The 22,129-nt window shown below is 43.2% G+C and overlaps 1 protein-coding gene across 1 annotated transcript in view; it reads right to left on the reverse strand.

Annotated features, from left to right (window-relative positions):
- Window positions 1-22,129, reverse strand: part of CABIN1 (calcineurin binding protein 1) — a 156,345-nt gene that overhangs the window by 76,548 nt on the left and 57,668 nt on the right. Inside the window, exons 15-20 of the mRNA XM_006874951.1 lie at window positions 15,626-15,778; window positions 14,749-14,943; window positions 12,412-12,669; window positions 11,610-11,766; window positions 7,825-7,940; window positions 5,691-5,852 (exon numbers count right to left, since the gene is read on the reverse strand). Of these exons, the coding sequence (XP_006875013.1) occupies window positions 5,691-5,852; window positions 7,825-7,940; window positions 11,610-11,766; window positions 12,412-12,669; window positions 14,749-14,943; window positions 15,626-15,778 (1,041 nt within the window). The remainder of the gene's footprint in view (window positions 1-5,690; window positions 5,853-7,824; window positions 7,941-11,609; window positions 11,767-12,411; window positions 12,670-14,748; window positions 14,944-15,625; window positions 15,779-22,129) is intronic.

A 22,129-nucleotide genomic window follows, 5' to 3' on the forward strand; every position in this document is an offset into this window, starting at 1 on the left:
TAGACACACCTTAGTCCTCAAACTGCTATCTATGCTCTTGAACACTTTTGAGATGTCTTTTGTAGTAGATTTGTCTAATGCAATACATTGTTTGATTTTTTTGAATGCAGCTTTCATGAGTGTTGATTGAGGATCCAAGCAAAATAAAGTCTTTCACAACTTCAATTTTTTTCTCCATTTATCATGATGTCATTTATTGGTACAGCTGTGAGAATTCTTGTTTTCTTTACATTGAGGAGCAGCCCACATGAAAGGCTGTGGTCTTTGATTTTCATCAATAAATATTTATTTAAAGTATTCTTTACTTTCAGCAAGCAAAGTTGCATCATCTGCATATTGCAGATTGCTGAAGAGTCTTCTTCCAATTCTGATGTCACACTCTTCTTCATATAACACAGCTTCTTGGATTACTTGTTCAGCATACAGATTGTATAAGTATAGTGAGAGAATACAACCCCAGTGCACACCTTTCCTGATTTTAAACAACTATGTATCCCCTTGTTCTATGTACAGCCTTCTCATGAGTACAATTAAGTGTTCTGGAATACCCTTCGTCACAATAGGTTGTCACAGCCCACACTAGTCCACATGTCTTTGAATAGTCAATAAAGCACAAGTAAACATCTTTCTGGTACTCTCTGCTTTCAGTCAAGATCCATCTGATAGTCTTCATTCCATGTCCTCTTCTGAATTCAGCTTGAATTTCTGGCAGTTCTCTGTCAGTGTCCTGCTGTAACTGTTGTTCAAGTATCTTCAGCAAATTTTACTTGCATGTGATACTTGCATGTTAAGTCATCTTTCTTTGGAATGGGCACAAATACGGATGTCTTCTATTTGGTCTTCCACATCTCTTGGTATACATGAATGTCTCCAGTGCTGCATCAGTTTGTTGAAATACTTCAATTTGTAGTCCATCAATTCCTAGAACCTTGATTTTTGCTAATGCCTTCAGTGCACCTTGGCTTTCTTCCTTAAGTGCCATGGTTCTTGATCGTATGACATCTCCTGAAATGACTATCGACCAATTCTTTTTGGTACAGTCACTCTGTATTCCTTCTGCTTTTGATGCTTTCCACATCAGTCAATATTTTACTCATGGAATCCTTCAATGTTGCCAAGTCAAGGTTTGAATTTTTTTCAGTTCTTTTTCAGCTTAGAAATGTTGAACGTATTCTTCTCTTTTGGTTTTCTAACTCCAGGTCTTTGCACATTTCATTATAATAGTTTACTTTGTCTTTTCAAGCTGCCCTTTGAAATTTTCTGTTCAGCTCTTTTACTTCCTCATTTCTTCCATTTGATGTGGCATCTCTATGCTCGAAAGCAAGTTTCAGAGTCTCTTCGGACATCCATTTTGGTCTTTTCTTTCTTTCCTGTCTTTTTAATAACCTTATGTCTTCTTCATGTATGGTATTTTTTAGTTATCCCACAGCTTTTCTGGTCTTCAGTCATTAGTGTCTAATACATCAAATCCATTCTTAAGATGGTCTTTAAATGCAAGTGAGATGTATTCAAGGTCCCTCCACTAGTATGTCAGTTTGTCATACTGTGTTGGCTTGTGTTGCTATGGTGCTGGAAGCTATGCCACCAGTATTTTAAATACCAGCAGGGTACAGCCATGGTGGGCAGGTTTCAGCGCTGCTTCCAGACTAAGACAGACGACGAAAAAGGAGAAGCAGACGACTTCTAAATCATTAGTCAAGGAAAACCTTATGAATAGTCACAGAATATAGTACCAGAAGATGAAAACAGTATGAATAGCAGCAAAACATTTTCAGATACAGTGCCAGAGATGAGCCCCTTGGTTAGAAGGCACTCAAAATATGACTAGGGAATATCACATGCAACTAAAAGCTTGCTGACGATAATTTGGAAACTGTTGTAGCAGTATATCAACAGGGAGCTGCCAGAAATTCAAGCCGGATTCAGAAGAGGATATGGAATAAGGACTATCACTGCTGACATCAGATGATCACCAGAAAAATGTTTAGTTGTGATTTATTGACTATGAAAAGGCATTTGATAGTGGGGATCATAACAAGCCACAGATGACATTTCAAAGACCGGGTACTCCAGAACACTTAATTGTGTTCATGAAGAATCTGTACATAGACCAAGAGGCAGCCTTTTAATCAGAACAAGGGGATACTGAATGGTTTAAAATCAAGAAGGTGTACATCACAGTCTCACTGATTACTACAAGAACAAGCAAGTTGCTCACCCAGGAGACATCAAGCCAAGTGGTCAGGTCCCCTCAGGGCAAAACCCATTCCAAGACTAAGACTAAGGGCAAATCTCCTTCCAAGACTAAGACTCAATGGGAATACATGCTCTGATGGGTGACCACATTCGTTACTGTAAGGGGAAGTGAGGAAAAAACAGCAATGAAGCTGCAAGCTAAGCCCTACAATGTTCAATAAACTCTTGTGAACCCAGGTGGAGACCTGGTCAGCCAGCAGTGTGGCAAGACCTGGGGACTCTTGGGCCCAGAGTTAGTGACATAGCCACAGAGGACTAGAATGGAGAGTGAAGCATCCATCCAGTTAATAAGAAGAGAGGGCATATGCATAAGAACACCCACACTTGCAGATAATACCCACTTGACCTGGATTCAATGACTGGATGATCAGAGCTCAACTAGAGGAAGAAAGAAGAGGAAAAAAAGAGTAATCTGATACAATTTGATGAACTTGACCTACACTTATGGATGCAGTAGCTAAAAAGAGGGAACAAATCTTTACAGCGAGGATCATTCCTACCTCTTGACAGGGATGGGCAACTTGGACATTGGCTACCTAAAATGGGGGGGGGGAGGGACTACAAAGGCAAGCAGTGACTGGCTTACAAGCTTTCAAGATGGAGCCTTGATCCAGAGGCGCAGAGGAAGGTAAAGTCTCCACTGAGTAGTATCCAATCTGTCTGGGAGGGGCTGATGAAAGGAGATGCGGATAGGTCTCTTGTGGTTCAACAGTGAATAATTGTTATCAGGACTGCTTGTGAAGGTTGGAAATGTAAAGGTAGACATTTTGTAGCCAAAGGAGGGGAGTAATTGACTTTGCAGTCTAGAAGTGGAGGTCCCTGGGACCATCAAGGTAGAAGAGCAGAGAGTGGGACCTTCTGAGAAGCTATGACACCAGAGATGGAGGCAGAGATGATGACATGGAAAGATGGAGCGACTGGGGACTTTAGACCCAGAGAGGGAGAGGGGCTATGTGCTGACAACTGGGGGTTAAGATTTGCAGGGTATACTCTTTGGTTGGTTGATGATGCATGAAGGGGATTGCAACCATGGCAATGAAATGATATAGAATAGGATGAATGTAAAGCTAATGTTCTCCCATGTAAACTATCACATAATTCACGATAAAACATTAAAAAAAAAAAAGGTGTACATCAGGGTTGTATCCCTTTATCATACATATTCAATCTGTATGCTGAGCAAATAATCTGAGAAACTAGACTATGCGAAGAGTGTGGCATTAGGATTGGAGGAAGACTCAGAAACAACCTGCAATATGCAGAGGATACAACCTTCTTCCTGGAACTGAAGAAGACCTAAAACACTTATTGATGAAGATCAAAGCCTTCAATATAGGCTTTGATGTAAAAACAAAATTAAAATCCTCACATGACTAATAAAGAACATCAGGATAAACACAGAAAAGGTTGAAATTGTCAAGGTTTTCATTTTACTTGGATCCACAATCAATGTTCTTAGAGGCAGCAGACAAAAAATTAAACAATATATTTAATTGGGCAAATCTGCTGCATAAGACCACTGCAAAATGTTAAAGAGCAAAGATGTCAGTTTGAAGACTAAGGTGCACCTGACATAAATCATGGTATTATCAATCATCTTATATGTATAAAAAAGTCGGACAATGAATAAGGAAGACTGTAGAAGAATCAATGCATTTGAGTTATGGTGTTGGTGAAGAATATTTAAAGTACCAAGAACTGCCAGAAGAATATACAAATCTGTCTGGGAAGTACAGTGAGAATGTGCCTTAAAAACCAGATGACAAGACTTCGTCTCTCGTACTTTGGACATGTTGTCAGAAGGGACCAGTTCCTGGAGAAGGGCATCATGCTTGGTAAAGTTGAGGGTCAGCAAAAGAGGAATACCATTAACAAGAATGACACAGTGGCAGCAGCAAGCTCAAACAAATCAACAATTGTGAGAACGGTGCAAGTCCAGGCATGCTTTGTTCTGTTGTGCATATGGTTGCTATGAATTGGAACTAACTCAATGGTACCTAACAGCAACAAGCAGCAGCCAGATGATAACAATACACTCAATGCTGCTGCTCACGATGGCCCCATACACAATAGTACAAAATGCTGCCTGGTCCTATTCCACCCCGATGATTGGTCGCAGATTGGACTGCTGTCATCCACAGGGTTTCCACTGTTAATTTTTGGAAGTAGGTTACAAGGTCTTTCTTCCTAGTATGTCTTAGTTTGGAAGCTGTGATGAAACCTGTTCAGCATCATGACAACTCACAACCCTCCACAAGACTATACATGAGGTGAATTGTCTGGAATCGAACTAGGTCTCCCATGTGGAAGGCAAGGATTCTACACTGAACCACCAAAATATGCAAGATGAAAAAAAACAACAAAAACGGATTTTACAACCTCTAAGTCTCTGGTAGCGTAGTGGTTACAAATCGGGCTGTGAACCTTAAGGTCAGCGGTTCGAAACTACCAGCCGCTCCACGGGAGAAAGATGAGGCTTTCTACTCCCGTAATGATTTACACCCTCGGAAACCCTGTACAGGGTCGCTATGGGTCGGAACCGACTCGATGGCACTTAACAACAACAACAACAAAGTTTCTAACAGGACTCCTGGTGTGGCACTGAAGGATCAACACTGGACTGGGAACCACAGGATCGGCAGTTCAAACCCACCAGCTGCTCCTTGGAAACCCTATTTGGGGTCACTATGAGTCAGATCTGACTCACAGCATTTAAACAAATTTCTAAAAACTTTAAGTCCTGGTGTGGCATTGTAGGATAAGCACTGGACTACTGACCTCAAGGTCAATAGTTTAAAGCCCCTAAGCTACTCTTTAGAAACCCTATACAGCATCACTATGAGTTGGAGCTGACTTGACAGCACTTAAAACTATAAGTTAATAAAAGGAATTATTCATATCATCCAAATTGGGAAAAACATCATTGAAAATTACCAAACCGCATTTCTCAATGATTAGTTCACATTGCCTCCTTTTGCTTTTTTCCTCATTAACTATTAACATATATTTACTGGATATTTTTCTTTTTTAACGTTTTACAGTGAATTGAGTTAAAGTTTAAAGAGTGTATCAGTTTTTCATTCAACAATTCATACACATTTTGTTTCATCTCATTGACTGCTGTCCTCACAAGGTAACATCATCCTGCTTCTCTGGGTTTCCTGTTTTATTCCTCATTCTTTCCTAATCCATCCTGCCTTCTGAATTTTGTCCTTTAAAATTTAGGGCAAATGCTGCCCTTTTAATCTCAAATGGTTTATTATTTCAAGGAATGCATACCTCCCTAGCATTCACCCATGGGCTCATTTTATCTGAAAGGAAAGCCTTCTCTCCTCCTGATGGAGTTTCATGGTTAATGAATCTGATGCTCTCTGGCCCAGGACTGGGTCTGTAGAGTTGTTTGTTGGTGAGTCTCACGCCCACTCTGCCCTTACCTGCTGGGCCGAGTGCTCCTCCAGGTACCTGGCCTTACTCTTCTTGCTGGGGAAGCCGTACAGGCAGTAGAAGCACTGCTCCAAGGCCGTCTCCAGCTCCTCCTTATAGGGGTGTGTATCTTCTGAAGTGGGCTCAGCAAGCTCCTTCTGGAGAACCCGTACCTGCAGTGGGAACAGGAAAGGCCTGAGGAGGGGTTGTGGCCATGTCCGACCATCCCGGGGAGGGAAAAACACGATGGCAGGAGCAATTCCAACGTATGCAGGAGACCATGTCTGTCAAGTCCCGGTAACTCGATAACATACATTGACCAGGGTCCTGGAAAGGATGTGTTATTTGTAACAGAGGTAGCTGCCCAGCTTGGACTGTACCCCTAGTGGACAGACCAGGCCGTCCTCCTTCAGCACAACAAGTCTCTTTCTACAGACAGCTCAAAGAAGGCATACTGTGCCCACTGGAAACTTCCTCAGTCACTCACTCAGTTTGCACCCAAATATTTGTTGAGCACCTACTCATGCTATACATAGTACAGCATAGTCCTTGCTTTTATGAAGCTCAGCCTCCCAACGAGGGTGTCGTTACTCAAATGAGTAACTGTAACATAGCCTGAGATGTAGGAATGTCTCAGACAGAACATTGTCCACCTGGGACGATGGTTGCTCAGCAGGTTCTAGAGAACTGAATGAGTGTCTCCATGCTCGCCCATTTTTTCCAGAAACACCGGCCATCACTCGGGGCCCCAGGAATGATGCAGACAGCAAGATGGAAGAGGCCCTAGTCTCAGGGATGGGCACGTGATTTACAAGCAGACAGAGCAGGCTACTCAGCGGTACGAAGGCAAAGAGAACGAGCAGGAAGGCATATCTCAGAAGTGCCTGCCCAGCTGGAACATGCACACAGGAAGGGCACAGAAGGGGTCATAGGTAGGCTAAGTCAGGGGAGGGCGACTCCACAAGGGAAAGGGTCTGCCAGTGTAGGCATATCAGAGTTCCCATCACTTGTAATGGGCAGACCCTGACATCCTAGAGCTGTGGCACCACCAAAATAGAACTGAGGCAGCAGGACCCCTTGAACGCCCTTATTCTCACTCCACGTTAGCTGCAGAGGTGCAGCCTTGGGGTGACTACTAACTGTAGAGGCTTACAGCGACATGCATGTTCTGCTTAAGTGAAGGAAGGCATGGGGGAAGGACTTGACTCTTAAAGAAGGAGGCAGATGGTGGGGTGGATACTGGGTGTCCATAGCTGGGGCTGGAATTTACCTCGGACACTAAATAGCTCTCAGGCCTGGGGCCAAGTGGGTGTGCTGGCCAGCCAGGTCTCTGTGTCCTTGGCACCAGCGCCTTGCACACCTTACAAGAGCTATGTGAACCATTTATTCAACCTGTATTTATTAAGCACAATAGGAACCTGGATCCAGTGGTGAACAGAACAAACAAAAATCCCCACTTGGGTAGGGAAGGCACAGACCATGACCTAGCAAGGCATCCTAGGAGGTGTCTTGTCCTGGGGAGGCACCACAGGGGAGCCACTGGGACACCAGGCACACAGGATAGGAGGCTGCAGAGACTGGAAAGAAGGTAGATATGCAACAGGTAAACTCTTTCCTCAGGGGCCAGGCAGGAACCACTGTAACCTTCAGGAGCAGCCAGTCAACTCTGGAGCTGCCTCAGGAAAGCACCCAGATGACACAGAAGTGAGTGGGAGTGGATGTGCTCCAAGGAAATTTCACCTGAAGATGCTAGAGACTGGGTTTCATACGACTGAGGAGCAGCCTCCCATTGAGCACAGCTGGTGTGAGTGGAGGCGTGTGTGCTCCCAGGACGTGGACTGTGGGAATGGAAGCAGTGACTATCACTCAACATCTACTGGGGAGTGGTTAATGCAGTTACTGCCTCTCCATCACAATCACATGGCCCGCCCTGTGCCTGACATGTAAGAGATGCTCAGCAAAGACTCACAGCTCCAAGTCCACCTGCTGGTCAGGGCCAGGGCTCACAAGCATCACTCTATGGTCACTATGAAGGGTCACACATTGGGGGATGCAGCGGGGAGTCAGAGAAGTCATGTGGGTTCCAGAGTAAGGGGAAGCTCCAACGAGCTCGAGGTGTCCCGCCCCACCAGGGAAGATACTCACATAGAAACGCAGCAGAGCCCCATCGGAATTGCAGCACCAGGACCGTCGGCCCAGATATTCATGGGCCGTGTTGAGCAGCATGAGGGACGATGGGAGCATGGCTGTCTCCGACATTCCTGGGGAAACATGGGCAGAGGTCAGGATGGAGACATGGGGCCTGTAGGCAAGGCTGGTGTGCAGGCACTCCTCCTGACCAAGGTGACCACTGATGTCTCTCTCGCCTTTTTTTTTTGATGGAGAGGTTTCTCTTCTAAAAAAAAAGTAAGGATTTAATTGGCTTTGTTGTTGTTGAGTGCCATTAACTCAAAGCGACCCGGTATATGGTTTCTGAGGAGCGGCTAGTGAATTTGAACCACCGACCTTATAATCCAAACTGATGTTGTGGTCCAGTGCATTATGAAAGCAGTATTTCATTATCAAAAAATAACTCACACCATATAACCCAAACACACTGCTATCAAGTTTATTCTGAATCATGAAAACCTTATAGGAAAGAGTAGAAATACTACCTAGGGTTTCCAAGACTGTAAATCTTTATAGGAGTAGCCTACTTCATCTTTCGCCTGAGGAGCAGCTGGTAGGTTTGAACCACTGACCTTAAGGTTAGCAGCCTAACACTTAACCCACTGCAGCACCAGGGCTCCTTTCATATAGAAAAGGAGAAAGAAGAACTCTTCACCCACCAAAAAAACCAGCTCTCGGCTCACCAATATTGACATCTGGCAAACATCACTCTAAGCATCTTTCTGGAAATATAAGGAACTTATACAAAGGAGCTCTGGTAGCACAGTGGTTATGAGTCAGGCTGCTAACCTCAAGGTTAAGCAGTTTGAAACTACCAGCCATTCTGCAGGGGGAAAATGAGACTTTCTACTCCCGTAAAGATTCATAGCCTCAGAAACCCTACGCAGGGCCTCTATGAGTCGGAACCGACTCCATGGCACACTACCACCACCACCATACAACAGAAGAAAAGTCATTCCTAACAATGGTACCCATACTACATATACTACTTCTGAACTTAAAATTATTAAATTTAGGATTAGTTGAACATCACAGTAGGTAAAACAAAAGAAACAAGTACCCCAGATTACAGTAAAGCATTTATTCATGCCTAGAACTATGACTAGTTTCTAAAAGATCCCTTGGTATATAATCCATTAGTGATTTGTAACTGTTGTTGTACAGTGCTGTTGAGCCAGATCCAACTCACAGTGACCCTGTATAGGGTTTCTGAGAAGCAGTGGGTTTGAACTGCTGACCTTGTAGTTCACAGTCCAGTGCTGATCTACAGTGCCACAACAGGAGTCTGATTTGTAACTAACATTTCTTAAATGGATTAGAGTAGAAAATAATAGACGGTATCAAATCCAGAAGAATAAGGATCCAGTCAAATAAGTCTGAAAACCACTGGTCAAAAAAAAAGGAAAAACAAGGGCAGAAATTTCTTAAGACGTTCATCTCATTCCAATTTTTTATGGTTATTTTAAGTTTCCATTTCCTACAGCATCAAATGACTATTATACAAGATTGGTGTTATGGACTGAATTGTGTCCCCACTGTAGTTATGATCCCATTGAGATGGATTTTCTTTGTTATGTTAGCACAACAGTATTAGTGTAGGGTGTGTTTTAAGTAAACCTCTTTTGAGATGTAAGACATTAAACAAGTAAGAGTACAGACAAGCGAGGACACTGCCACAGGAAGGTTACCAAGGAGTTGACACACAGAGAAAGGCTTACCCGAGAGCTAGCGCCCTAAATCCAGACTTCTAGCCTGCTAAACTGTGAGACAATCCATTTCTGTTTGCTATAGCCCCTAGTGATGGAATTTCTGTTTCAGCAGTAGGAGAAAATGAAGACACTTCCTTTATTTCTCTTGTTGCAAATACGATAAGGAGGATTCAAAAAGTTCATTATCGTTTCATTCAATTTTTCTACAATTTTTTTGAAGCTGCCTCATATTGTTTATAGCAATTCAAGGATTATTTATATTTACATAATTAGTCTAGTTGCTTTCTCTCAGTTCCAATTTTATTTTTTCCTTTTTTATTTATTCCTCATTACAAATCCAGGGTTTTTCTATTCTGAGATATTTCATTTGGACTCATTAATTGGATTTCATTCTCTCTTAATGTTTCTTTTTCTTTTTAGTTATTGAGAATATACAGAACATACATCTATCAACCATTTCTACATGTAAAATTCAGTAACACTAACTACATTCTTCAAGTTGTGTAACCATTTTCAACCTGATTATCCAAACAGCTACTCCCCCATAACGTGAAATCACTGCCCTATATATTTACTAGCTATTCTTTCAAGCTGCTTTTGTCAATTTGATTCCATATTGATAGAGCTTTAAAAAGCACAATGCTCAGGACAAATGCTCTTTATTAATTAAAATAAATTGGTTTAAAGAAGACTTCAAGGGATAATCTCAAGGTAATAATTTCAATAGTTCATCCAGCCTCCATAGTTCCAGAAAATGTGGATTCCATGTAAATTTGAAATTCTGTTCTGCATTTTCTCTCTTTTGACCAGTATTATTCTATAGAATCTTGGATCAAAATTTTCAATGATAGTAGCCAGGTACAGTTCTGGTCTCAACGCAAAAAAGGCAGCTATTCACAGGGGCAATTAGCCACACTTACCATTTCTTCCTGAATCCCCTTCTTCTGTTATTCCAGGCAACAGACACTAAGTGCTGTGCTTGGATGACCATCAGTAAGCTTTTAAATCCAGGCATCACACAATGAACCAGGAGGTAGAATAGAAGCACTAAACATATTATTATTCAAGTGAACTTGGATTCCACAAAACCATGACCCTAAAACTCCAAACTAAGGAACAAAATCCCAAGAGGTACCTGGTTATATGTACATTAGCAGCTGCTCTTTTGTTGTTATTCTAAATATATCAGTGCATATTTGCAAATTCAGTGTTTTACACTGGTAAGTTAGCATTTACAATTAGCATTGAGCTGCTATTTGAAAGGTCAGCAGTTCAAACCCACCAGTAGTTCCTTGGGCGAAAGATGAGACTGTCTGTTCCTGTAAAGACTGACAGCCTCAAAAACCTTAAGGGGCAATTTTCTGGCCTATATAGGGTCACCATGAGTCAGAAGAGACTCACAGCAGTGGGTTTGGGTTTTTGGTTTTATGAACAAAAGCCAAATTAGGACAATGTATAAGAAAACAACTCAAGTCCATTTATTTGGGCTCTTCTTTCCTTGAAATGTCACTGTGGGTGTTTTCATCAATAAAGCACATTTTATGCCACTGTGTCACTGACCTCTCAGGTGCCTCCTCCACTTAGGGTCTAAGACTCTCTCTAGCTTCTCAACTCATGATCACACTCATTGCTCAGCACCTACCACATACCAGGCTCCAACTTGACATAGCAACGGGCACATTTATTACTTTATCCCACCCTCTGTGGCACATACAGAAGGTAAGAAGTGGGCTGAAAGGGGAAATGGCTGCCCAAGGTCACATGACTGGAGACCTGTGAATGTCTGTACTACCCCACCTGACTGACCCAGGAGCAGTCAGGAACAGTCACTAGGTGAGAGGCTCTGGGTGTCCACCTTACAGGACTGACATGAGGATTAAAGGTGCTGATGGGCAAAGACGTTCTGGGAGCACGTGAGCATGCCTGGTATGTATCCTTCAATGAATGTGGTCATCCCTGTGTGTGCCCACATTCTGTACAGAGGGTGCCCAGCATGTACACTGCCCTGAACAGGCTGCTCCCCCACCCCCTGCCACCACCGAATCCCGGCACCTTCATCTGCTGGGCTCTGGAGCTGCTGCTGGTGGCATAGAGAGCGGAAGGTATCCTCCTCCTGCCAGATGACACGATGCAGAATGATCCAGGGCAGCACGGAGGACACATGCGGCTCCTTGGGCTCCTCCTGCACAGCCATGCTGCAGTCAATAACCTGATGGGAAAAGGGACCGACCACAGGTCACTGCAGGCAGTACTGACCCACCCTCCCAGGGGAGAGCAGAGATCTTGCATCCTGTAGCAGTGTTACGAATTGAACTGTGTCCCCTCATACATGTGTTATAAATCCAAGGCCCTGTACCTGTGAGAAGGAGCTTTAGGGTAAACATTGGGCTACTAGCCAGCCCCTCTGCAAGAGAAAGATGAGACAGTCTAATCCCCTAAAGACGGACACTCTCAGAAAGTTCTCTGTCCTACAGGATGGTTGTGTGTCAGGACTGACTCGATAGCAGGTTTGGGATTTTTGGTTTTATACCTACAGTGAGCCCTGGTGGTGCAGCAGGGAAGCACTCAGCTCTTAACTGAAAGGCCCTTAAGGAGAGAGACCTGATGGTCTGTTCTCATAAAGATCACAGCCTAGGAAACCCTGCGGGGCTGTTCTACTCTGTTCCATTGGGTTTCCATGAGCCAGAATGGACAGCAAGGTACACATCACCACACCTGGAGATGTGATCCCTCTTGAGAACAGTTTTCTTTGTCATGTTAATGAGGCCACACCAGTATGGGTTGTCACCAAGCATCAGGAAGTGTCAGAGACACACCTGTGGGGCCGGGCGGGACCAGGCAGAGTCTGAGTCACCTGGATGAGGTTGCTGGTGAGCCTGGCGAGGCCAGTGGTGGAAGAGGAGGAGGAGGAAGCAGACTCCTTCAGGATGCTGCCGCTGCCATCTGCAGAGAGCGTCTGCTCGATGCCCAGCAGCAGCTGTGTTACTGTGGCCACCCACTCCTCCTTGGCTGCAGTGTCACCTGCATTGACCATCTGCTGGACTGCTTCGTGCAGAGCTACATCAGAGCACTCGAAACACTGCCGGCGGTCCTGCAGCCGAAGCAGAGAATCCTGAGCAAAAAAAAGGGAATCAGAGTGAGGGTCAAGATGGATGAGGCCCATCAGATGCTCAGCACACGGGTGCTCAGAGGGCTCAAGGAATGAGGGCCAAGGGCACTCTGGAGAAGCAGGTGCAGGTGCCATACAGCCCAAAGGCCCCTGTAAGCATTGGGTGTACCAGGGGGCTTTCAGTTTCCTGCTTATAAAGTTAAAACACTGGGGAGAGACCCAGGAAGCCATCAATAGCCACAATAAGAGCATGGCTCAAATAGCTCCATCAGCAATTGCCAAGCACTGGGCCCTGGGCCCTGGGCATTCAAAAGTGCTCCAGGAACTACCTCGGCAGAAGGGAGAGCCTGAGCCAACTCCACTGGCTGGCAAGCAGCGTGCTGGGTTTGAGGAGACTTCAGGGTAGAATTCTCAATCAGGAGGGAGGTGAGTTCACAGAGCAATGAATGCCAAACAAACATCAACAACAAAAAGCTGTAACATACGATGAGAAAATGAGTACGCCTTTTAATGTCCAAGAGGCACTTGGATCAAGATGACCCCCATCCCAGGAGGTTGCACAAAACTGACAGACAGCAGGTGGTCATAGCCCCATGCCTGCCCAGTCCCATACTCCTCAGGCATCCAGGCAGTGGGACTATTTCCCAGAAACAGAGGAGTGGTGCTTTCCGTTCCGCAACTCACTCAGTGTTCACCCTGGGCCCCCAGTTGTCCCCCAACAAGCAGCCATGTGGGGCCACCCCAAATCTTCATAGTGGTGACATGTCATTCCCTGATCTTAGTTTGGTCCAAGCAAGCATCCCTCTTCCCTCCTCTCTCCCACCCTCCCTCTCCCTGACTGTGGCAGCAGGGTAACTCTGGAATCCCCACAGCAAGCCTCTGAGGTAAGGACAGTTTAATCTCTATTAGCAAGATGCGGAGATGAGGCACAGGATGAGGGGAGGTGACCAGTAGACGGCCAGCTCCCTCAGCATCAAGGAAGGGTTTACTTCCTGAAGAATGGAGGTAGGGGGAGGGACAACAGGGCACAGGGAACGACAAGCACAAAGCTGTTCTTTTTTAACTAGGAAACTGCATGTGGGTACTCATTTTAACTTCTCTCTGTACACAGTACAGATATATTATCCATACTAATACCCATTCAACAATTAACTTAAAAAACAATTTTTAAAAAGTGGATAGACAGGCAAATAGATGAATGGATGTTAGGTAAGTGGATGGAGGGACAGATGGACAGGTGAATGGGTGGATGGATGGATAAATGGACAGGTGAATGAACAGGTGCACGGACTGATGGACAACGGATGGGTGTGTAGATGGAAGAACGGGTAAATGGATGGATGGGGAGATGAGTGGCTGGTGGGACGGGTCGATAGACAGGTGTACAGATGATGATGGATGGACGGACAAATGGGTGGATGGAAGAACAAATGGGTATATGGCTGGATGAATAAGTTGTTACTGTCAAGTGCTATTGAGTTGGTCCCGACTCATAGAGATCCTGTATAGGGTTTCTGAGGCTTTACATTTTCATGGAAGGAGAAAGCTTCGTCTTTCTCCCATGGATTGGCTGGCAGGCTCCCACTGTAGACAAATAGGTATAAAAGTAGATAGATATGTGGATGGATGATGGATGAATGAACAAATGGGTAGATGGGTAGATGGTGGACCTGGGTTAGCCTTCCTTTCCCTCTTCATAAAGAGGCTCAGACTCACTACTAAGTGTGAGCCACACAGAATCCTAGAACCTGAACTCCTGGGCTCTAACTCTGCTCCAGCCTGGACCCCACCTTCCTAGATGCTAAATTAGTCATTTTACCTAGGAGTGCAGTGGCTCTAGAGGATAAGCACTGGACTGCAAACTACAAAGTCAACAGTTCAAGTCCACCAGTCATTCCACTGGGAGAATGATAAGGCTTTCTGCTTCTGGAAAAATTTACAGCCTCAGAAACATTATACAGGGTCGCTACGCATGGGAACCAAGTCACTGGCATTTCTCCTGGGTATGTGTTTTTGAGAGCTGCCTGATTACCTGCCAAAACTAAATACACAAAGAAGCAAGCTAAGAAGGGCAGCACATACCTGCAGTAACAACAGCTGTGCCGGCCTCTCTGGGATGGACGTCATGAACTCCAGGTGCTTGGCTCGGTCAAAATCACTGGTGCACAGGGTGGGGCGCAGCAGACGTATGACGGCTTTGTAGTCACCAGCTTCATACAGCCTCTGAATCTCCTCCAGTGACTGGCACCGCTCCAGCGACTTCAGGTTCTTATCGATCTGAGAAAGGTCCAGGAATGCTGCCAATGAATCTCCCCTGAATCGGCCATGTCTGTGCTCATCAGACCCCAAAGAAGAGGGCAGAAACTGGACTCTCCTTTACATCCAACTAACATGCAGGTTCTCAAAGGCATTTGATTTTTTAAAAACAAAACTAAGAAACACACAGAAAAACAAAAATGACTTCAGGAGCAGTGAGGCTCAAGATAAACATTTGCCAAAAAGGTTGTGCAGGGACAGAGCTCAACAGATCTAATTCATGGTGTCAGAGAATCAATTTGGTTTGCCCAAATCAGAGGCTGGCAAATACCACTGAACCACCAAGTCCCTTCAATAGTACTCAACCGCACCTGACCCTTTCCTGAGGCTGCAGACCAGTCCTGCCCCTGTGGACACACACACCTCCAGTATGGAGCCTTAGTGGGCCTGAGCTGTACAAACAGAGCTCACCACTCCCCTAATCCCAGGGTTGGACCACCACAAATCTGCAGAAGCAAGGAAGTACCACCTCTCAACTATGTGGACAAATGCCCCAACTCCACTGCCTCTGCCCACCCACTGGATGCACTTCCCTGAGGGGTACATCCCTCTAGGTGCACTGCTTAACACAGTTGGCACTGTTCCTCAGGGGCAGTCAAGCCCAATCAGATCATGGGGCATGGCCCCATACACTGGCATGCACCTCCTCTAGTGAGACAGTAGAGTCATTGTGCAGGTTGGGCAGCCGGATGACCAGGTCTCTGCACTGCACCCCTGCTGTAGTCTGGAGAGTGGCTGAGCTCTGGAGCATCTCAGTGCAAATGTCGTAGTTCTCCAGGGCCTGCTCCATGTCCCCCTGATTAGAAAAGAGACAGGTCAGGGCTGACCGAGGAAGGGACCAACAGCATACACCCAAACCCCTGCACACAGGTTACTGTACTAGTCGAGAAAGGGCCACACCATAGCCAGGATCAATGAGCAAGGGAAGCACAGATATCATCAACCCCACTTAAAAGTTGAGGACACAAAGCAGTTGGATGAGGCTGGGCCCCTTGCTCCAAGTCCTGAGCTAATAAAGGACAAAGTTAGGACTAGCGGTCAGACCTGGACTAATCCCAGAACTCATGTTTTCCACGTTCAGCAATGCTATTCGCATTTCCCTCAGACTGAACCACAACTGAAAAGACCGTGGTATTCTTTTACTCATTCTACCCAAGTTGGTACTGTTAGATGCCACTGAGTCAGTTTCTACTTATAGGGACCCCTATGAACAACGGAAGGAAACACTGCCCAGTCCTGCGCCATCCTCACAATCAGTGCTATGTTAGAACCCATGTAGCAGCCACTGTGTTGATCCAGCAGGTCCTTGATGATGTCCTTCTCCAGGGACTAGTCCCTCCTGACAATATGTGCAATGTGAGAAGAAGTCTCACCATCCTGGCCTCTAAAGAGTATTCTGGCTATACTTCTGTCAAGACAGATTTGTTAGTTCTTATGGAAATCCATGGTACTTTCAATATTCTTTGTCAACATCATAATTCAAATGCATCAATTCTTCTCCAGTCTTCCTTACTCACTTCCTTATGCATCCAATTTCACATGCACATGAGGCAATTGAAAATAACACACTTTGGGTCAGTTGCACCTTAATCCTCAAACTAACATAGTTGCTCTTTCTTGAACATTTTAAAGAGGTCAAATGTAGCAGATTTGACTATTGCAATACATCATTTGATTTCTTGACTGCTGTTTCTGTGAGTGTTGATTGTAAATCCAAACAAAATGAAGTCTTTGACAACTTCAATCTTCTCTCCATGTATCATTATACTGTTTACTGGTTCAGGGTGAGGATTTGTGTTTTCTTTACATTGAGCTGTAATTTCCACTAAAGGCTGACTTCTTTGATCCTCATCAGTGTTTCAAGTCCTCTTCACTTTTAGCAAGTAAGGTATGTCATCTGCACATTGCAGGTTGACAGTGAGCCTCCCTTCAATCATGATGCCATGTTCTTTTTCAAATAGTTTAGTCTCTCAGATTATTTGCTGAGCGTACAAAGTATAGTGAATGACCATAGTGACAAGATACAACACTGGTATCACTTTTCCTAAATCTGAATTACACAGTATCCCCTTGTTCTGTTATAATGACTACTTCTTGGTCTATGTATAAGTTCCGCATACATATATTTAAGTGTTCGAGAATTCCCATTTTTCATAATTTTATGCACAGTTGTTATGATCAACAGATGTTGGGGGTGGGGAAGCAGACAATAGACCATGGACCCAGTTTAGGGAGCTGTGGCACTGTGAATCACACTCTGAACAGCTCTCTAGGAACTCACATAGTTCCTTCTGGAAATCTCTGCATCTCCTTACTCATTTACTCCAGTTTTCTCAGGAAAGCAAGAAAGGATTAAGACACCAAGGCAACCTTGAGCCAGAGAGTCTTCAGGGGTCCAGAGATCCCCCCCAGAGTTTACGGTAGTACTAACATACTTTAAGACAACCTGGTGCCCTGTTTAACGGCTCTAGTGGAACACACCACCATTTATCTTGTCGGCTGTTGTACTGTGGTGGCTTGCATGTTATTGTGATTCTGGAAATTATGTCATGGATATTTTAAATACCAGCAGAGTCAACCATGACGTACAGGTTCCAGAAGAGCTTCCAGATGAAGATTAGGAAGGAGACAGACTACTTCCAAGTATTTAGTCACTGAAAACCATATGAATAGCAGTGGAACACTATCAGACAGCAACCGAATCTACTGACTATTAAATATTGAAACATGATGAAGAGCACCAGAATATTGTCAGATAGAGTGCCAAAAGATGAGCCTCTCACATTAGAATGCACTCAAAATACGACTGGGAAAGAGCTGCCTCCTCAAACTAGAGTTGACACTGATGATACGAATGGAATAAAGCCTTTGGGACCTTCATTTGTTGATGAGGAACAACTCAAAATGAAGAGAAACAGCTCTAAACAGCCACTGATAATCGGAACATGGAATGTATTAAGTATGAAACAGGAAAATTGGAAATTGTCCAAAATGAAATAGAGTGCATTAACATCGATATCCTAGGCATTAGTGAGCTGAAATGGACTGGTATTGGCCATTTTGAGTCTGAAAACCACATGGTTTGCTATGCTGGGAATAACAAATTGAAGAGGAAAGGTGTCGTATTCATCATTAAAAAGACTATATAATACCATTATAATTCAAATTTATGCACCAACCACTAAAGCCAACTTCTTCATTCTGAAATTAATCAAACATGCAATCAAGATGTATTGATCAATACTGGTGACTGGAATGCAAAGGTTGCAAACAAAGAGGAAGGATCAGTGGTTGGAAAATATGGCCTTGGTGATAGAAACAATCCTGGAGATCGCATGATAGAATTTTGCAAGATCAATGACTTCATTGCAAATACCTTTTTTAAACAACATAAAAGACAACTATACACATAGACTTCAACAGATGGAACACACATAATCAAACTGACTACCTCTGTGGAAAGAGATAGTGGAAAAGCTCCATATCATCAGCCAAAATAAGGCTAGGCAGACTGCAGAACAGATCATCAATGGCTCATATACAAGGTCAAGCTGAAGAAAATTAAAACGAGTCCACGAGACCCAAAATATAACCACGGTTATGCTGGTAGTGGTGGTTGTTTGCCATGGGGTCAGTTCCAACTGACAGCGACCTTGTATAGGGTTACCAAGGCTGTAAATCTTTATGGGAGCAGAAAGCTTCAGCTTTCTCTCTCGGAACGGTTGACAGTTTTGAACTACTGGCCTTGAGATTATTAGCCCAACTCGTAACCACGCTACAAGATCTCCTCGACATCCCATTTGAATTTAGAGATCATCTCAAGAACAGATTTGAAGCATTAGACACTAAAGACCGAAGACCAGAAGTGTTGTGGGATGACATCAAAAACATCATACAGGGGGCTCGATGGAGGCTAGGGTAGATGTGCAGTCAGGTTCGCCATTAGTAATACCACAGAATACCAGCAAATGGTGCAGGGCAGAGCTCCAAAACTCAGAACCACATAGATAGGAATATTAAAAAGGTTTTAAGGCTTATAGCTAGTGTAACGTGTAGCAAAAATAAGAAATCACGTACTTTTGATTCTGCCGGGCTTGGGAGCCTAGAGCCAACAACTTGGGCAAGACTAAAGGGCAAGACCAAGCAGGGGGAGCAGGCACACCATGGAAAAATGCCACAGGAACCTCGGAGCAAAGGTGGACAATACACTGTCGGTTTTGCTTTGTTCTGATTTTCTTTTTTTTATTATCTGTTCATTGGCCCCCACTGCTTACGCACTTCCATTCTGGTGACTAGAGGGAATGCCTGAGTGAGTGGACATCCCCCACCTGCACCACAGTGGGTTCTTCTGCCACACATGGGCACAGATACTCCTCAGCCCAAGAGCCGGCACTGAACTGTTTTTTTTAATACAGAAAAGCCAGAACAAGAATGTGGACAGGGAAAGAGAGTTTAAAAACAAAATAGGCCAAAAATTAAATTAAATCCTGAGGTACAACATAACAACCAATATTGACATCTTGAAATCTCTCAGGAAGCTTTGAAGGCAAGAAGCTGAAATAGGACATTAAAGTCATACTCATATTAGGCTACAGATTTTTTTTTTTTTCCCTTCTCTCCCTCGTCTCCCTTTTCTGCGATTATAGACTACAGTATCCAGTCTACTTTATTGTTGTTGTTTTGGTGTTTGTTTGTTTTTGCTGTTGCTGATTGGCTGTTTTACGCTCCCCCTTCTATCTTTGGGAGACTCTCTCCTTATATTACACAAGAAGAGACAGCAACTGCTGCCATATAGTCAAGATACAGTCACACTCTATAAAACACCAAAATCCAGGCAACAACCATACCAACTTCCATATACCAGGGAAGCAGACAACATCTGTGAAAGTTACTCTGAGTTAAGCAATAAGAAGAGTGAAAAGGGAAGCCCACATTCTGATCACATCTACCTGCAAGCCATCAGAAAGCATAAAAAATACCAAAACACATACTCAATTAAGTATTAAAGCCACAGATAAACACTAAACATGTCCTGAAAGCAAAAGCAGATGACCATATCAGCACATGTCCAGAAACAAGATAAAATGTCTGAGACAAATGACCTAGAGGTAGACCTGGATTCCTTTCTGGAAGGAGGACAGGACTTGGGAATGCCTGAGAAGGAATTCAGAAAAATGATTTTAAAATGTTTCAAAATACTTTACAATGGAGTTGAGAAAAATAAGGAAGAAGTCAGGAAAGCACTACAGCAACAATCAAATAAGATAGATACAGCATTGGAAACAATTCAAAACCTACAGAAACAGGTCCAAATGATCAACAATAGAATATCAGAAATAGACAATACACAGAAAGGGCAAAGGAGTAGAATAGAAGAGATGGAAGGCAGAACCAGTTAGCTTGAAGACAAAACTCTCAAAACCACTAAGATAGAAGAGGAAACAGAAAAAAGGAGTAAAAAAAATCAGAAGAAGGTCTAAGATTCATGTTGGGAAACATGAAGAGGAAACATGAAGAATTATCAGTATTCCAGAACAAGAAGAATCACACAAGTCCATGGCGGAAATAGTTGAAGAACTGCTGGAAGAAAATTTCTCTAATATCTTAAAAAGTGAAAAGATAAACATTCAAGAAGCTCAACGAACTCTAGGAAGGATAGACCCCAAAAGAAAATCACCGAGACATATCATCATCAAGCTATCCAAAATCAAAGATAAGGAGACACTTCGGAAAGCAGCTAGGGAAAACAGAAGTGTTCTATACAAAGGCAAGCAAGTCAGACTAAGCTCGGATCTCTCAGAAGAAACCATGCAAGCAAGAAGGAAATAGGGAGACATATGTAAAATACTGAAAGAAAAAAATTGCCAACCAAGAATCCTTTATCCAGCAAAGCTATCAATCAAATATGACATAGTAATCAAAATATTCCATTATAAACATAAAATAAGGGATTTTGCCAAAGCCAATCCTGTGCTACAAAACTTCTTATAGGGAGCTCTATGGACTGAGAATCAACAAGAACAAACAACAACAAGAGATTGACATATGTGCCAGCACCTCCCAGAACTAAATCAACAGAAGTTAAGAGTTGAGAACAGAACAAAACTGTAAGAACAAACTCAGAGAATCTGGGAGGTCTATGATCAAAACAATTACAATGTAAAAGAAGGTAAACACGTAGGAACAATGATCCAGATGGTGAGAAGGTCATGTAGATTACAGGATAAAATAGACTGCACTAAATGGAGGGAAAAGTTAATGGAATATAAGGTAAACTCAAAAATAATTAACACTTCAAAACATACCAAGAAAATGAGAATCCAAGAGGAACATGGAAACATTAAAACTATGAGGTAATTCATAAGAAAGAACACAAAAAGCATGAACTCAGCAAAGGAAGACACACAGAACAAAGAAAGCAGCAACAACACAAAAAACACACAAACATGACGGCAGCAATTAATCCACACATATCAATAATTACACTGAATGTAAACAAATTAAATGCACCAGTTAAGAGATGGAGAATGGCAGAATTCATAAGAAAACAAGACCCTTCAATATGCTGTCTGCAAGAGACACATCTAACACACAGAGACAAAAACAGATTAAAAGTCAAAGGATGGAAAAAAGTATACCAAGCTAATTGCAATAAAAAATGAACAGGAGTGGTAGTACTAATCTTTGATAAAAGTAAACTTTAAGGAAAAAACCAGCATAATAGATAAACATGGATATTATCTCATGATTAAAGGGACAACTGAACAACATGACATAACCATAATAAATATCTATGCTCCCAATAAAAGAACTCCAAAATATATAAAGCAAACTCTAATAGATTTGAAGAAAGAAATAGATAAATCTATAATAATAGTGGGTGATTTTAATACACCACTTTCAAAAATCGAAAGAACAACCAGAGAGAAACTTGACAAAGACAAAGAAGACCTAAACAACACAATCAGCCAACTGGACTTCACAGATGTGTACAGAACATTCAAATCAACAACATTTGAACATTTGAACACATGGAACATTCTCCAGAACAAACCATCTCTTAGGCCACAAAACAAATCTCCATAAATTTACAAATATCAAAATACTACAAAGCATCTTCTCAGACCACAATGCTATAAATTTAGAA

This window comes from Chrysochloris asiatica, unplaced genomic scaffold (genome assembly GCF_000296735.1).
Source record: "Chrysochloris asiatica unplaced genomic scaffold, ChrAsi1.0 scaffold00306, whole genome shotgun sequence".
NCBI lineage: Eukaryota > Metazoa > Chordata > Mammalia > Afrosoricida > Chrysochloridae > Chrysochloris > Chrysochloris asiatica.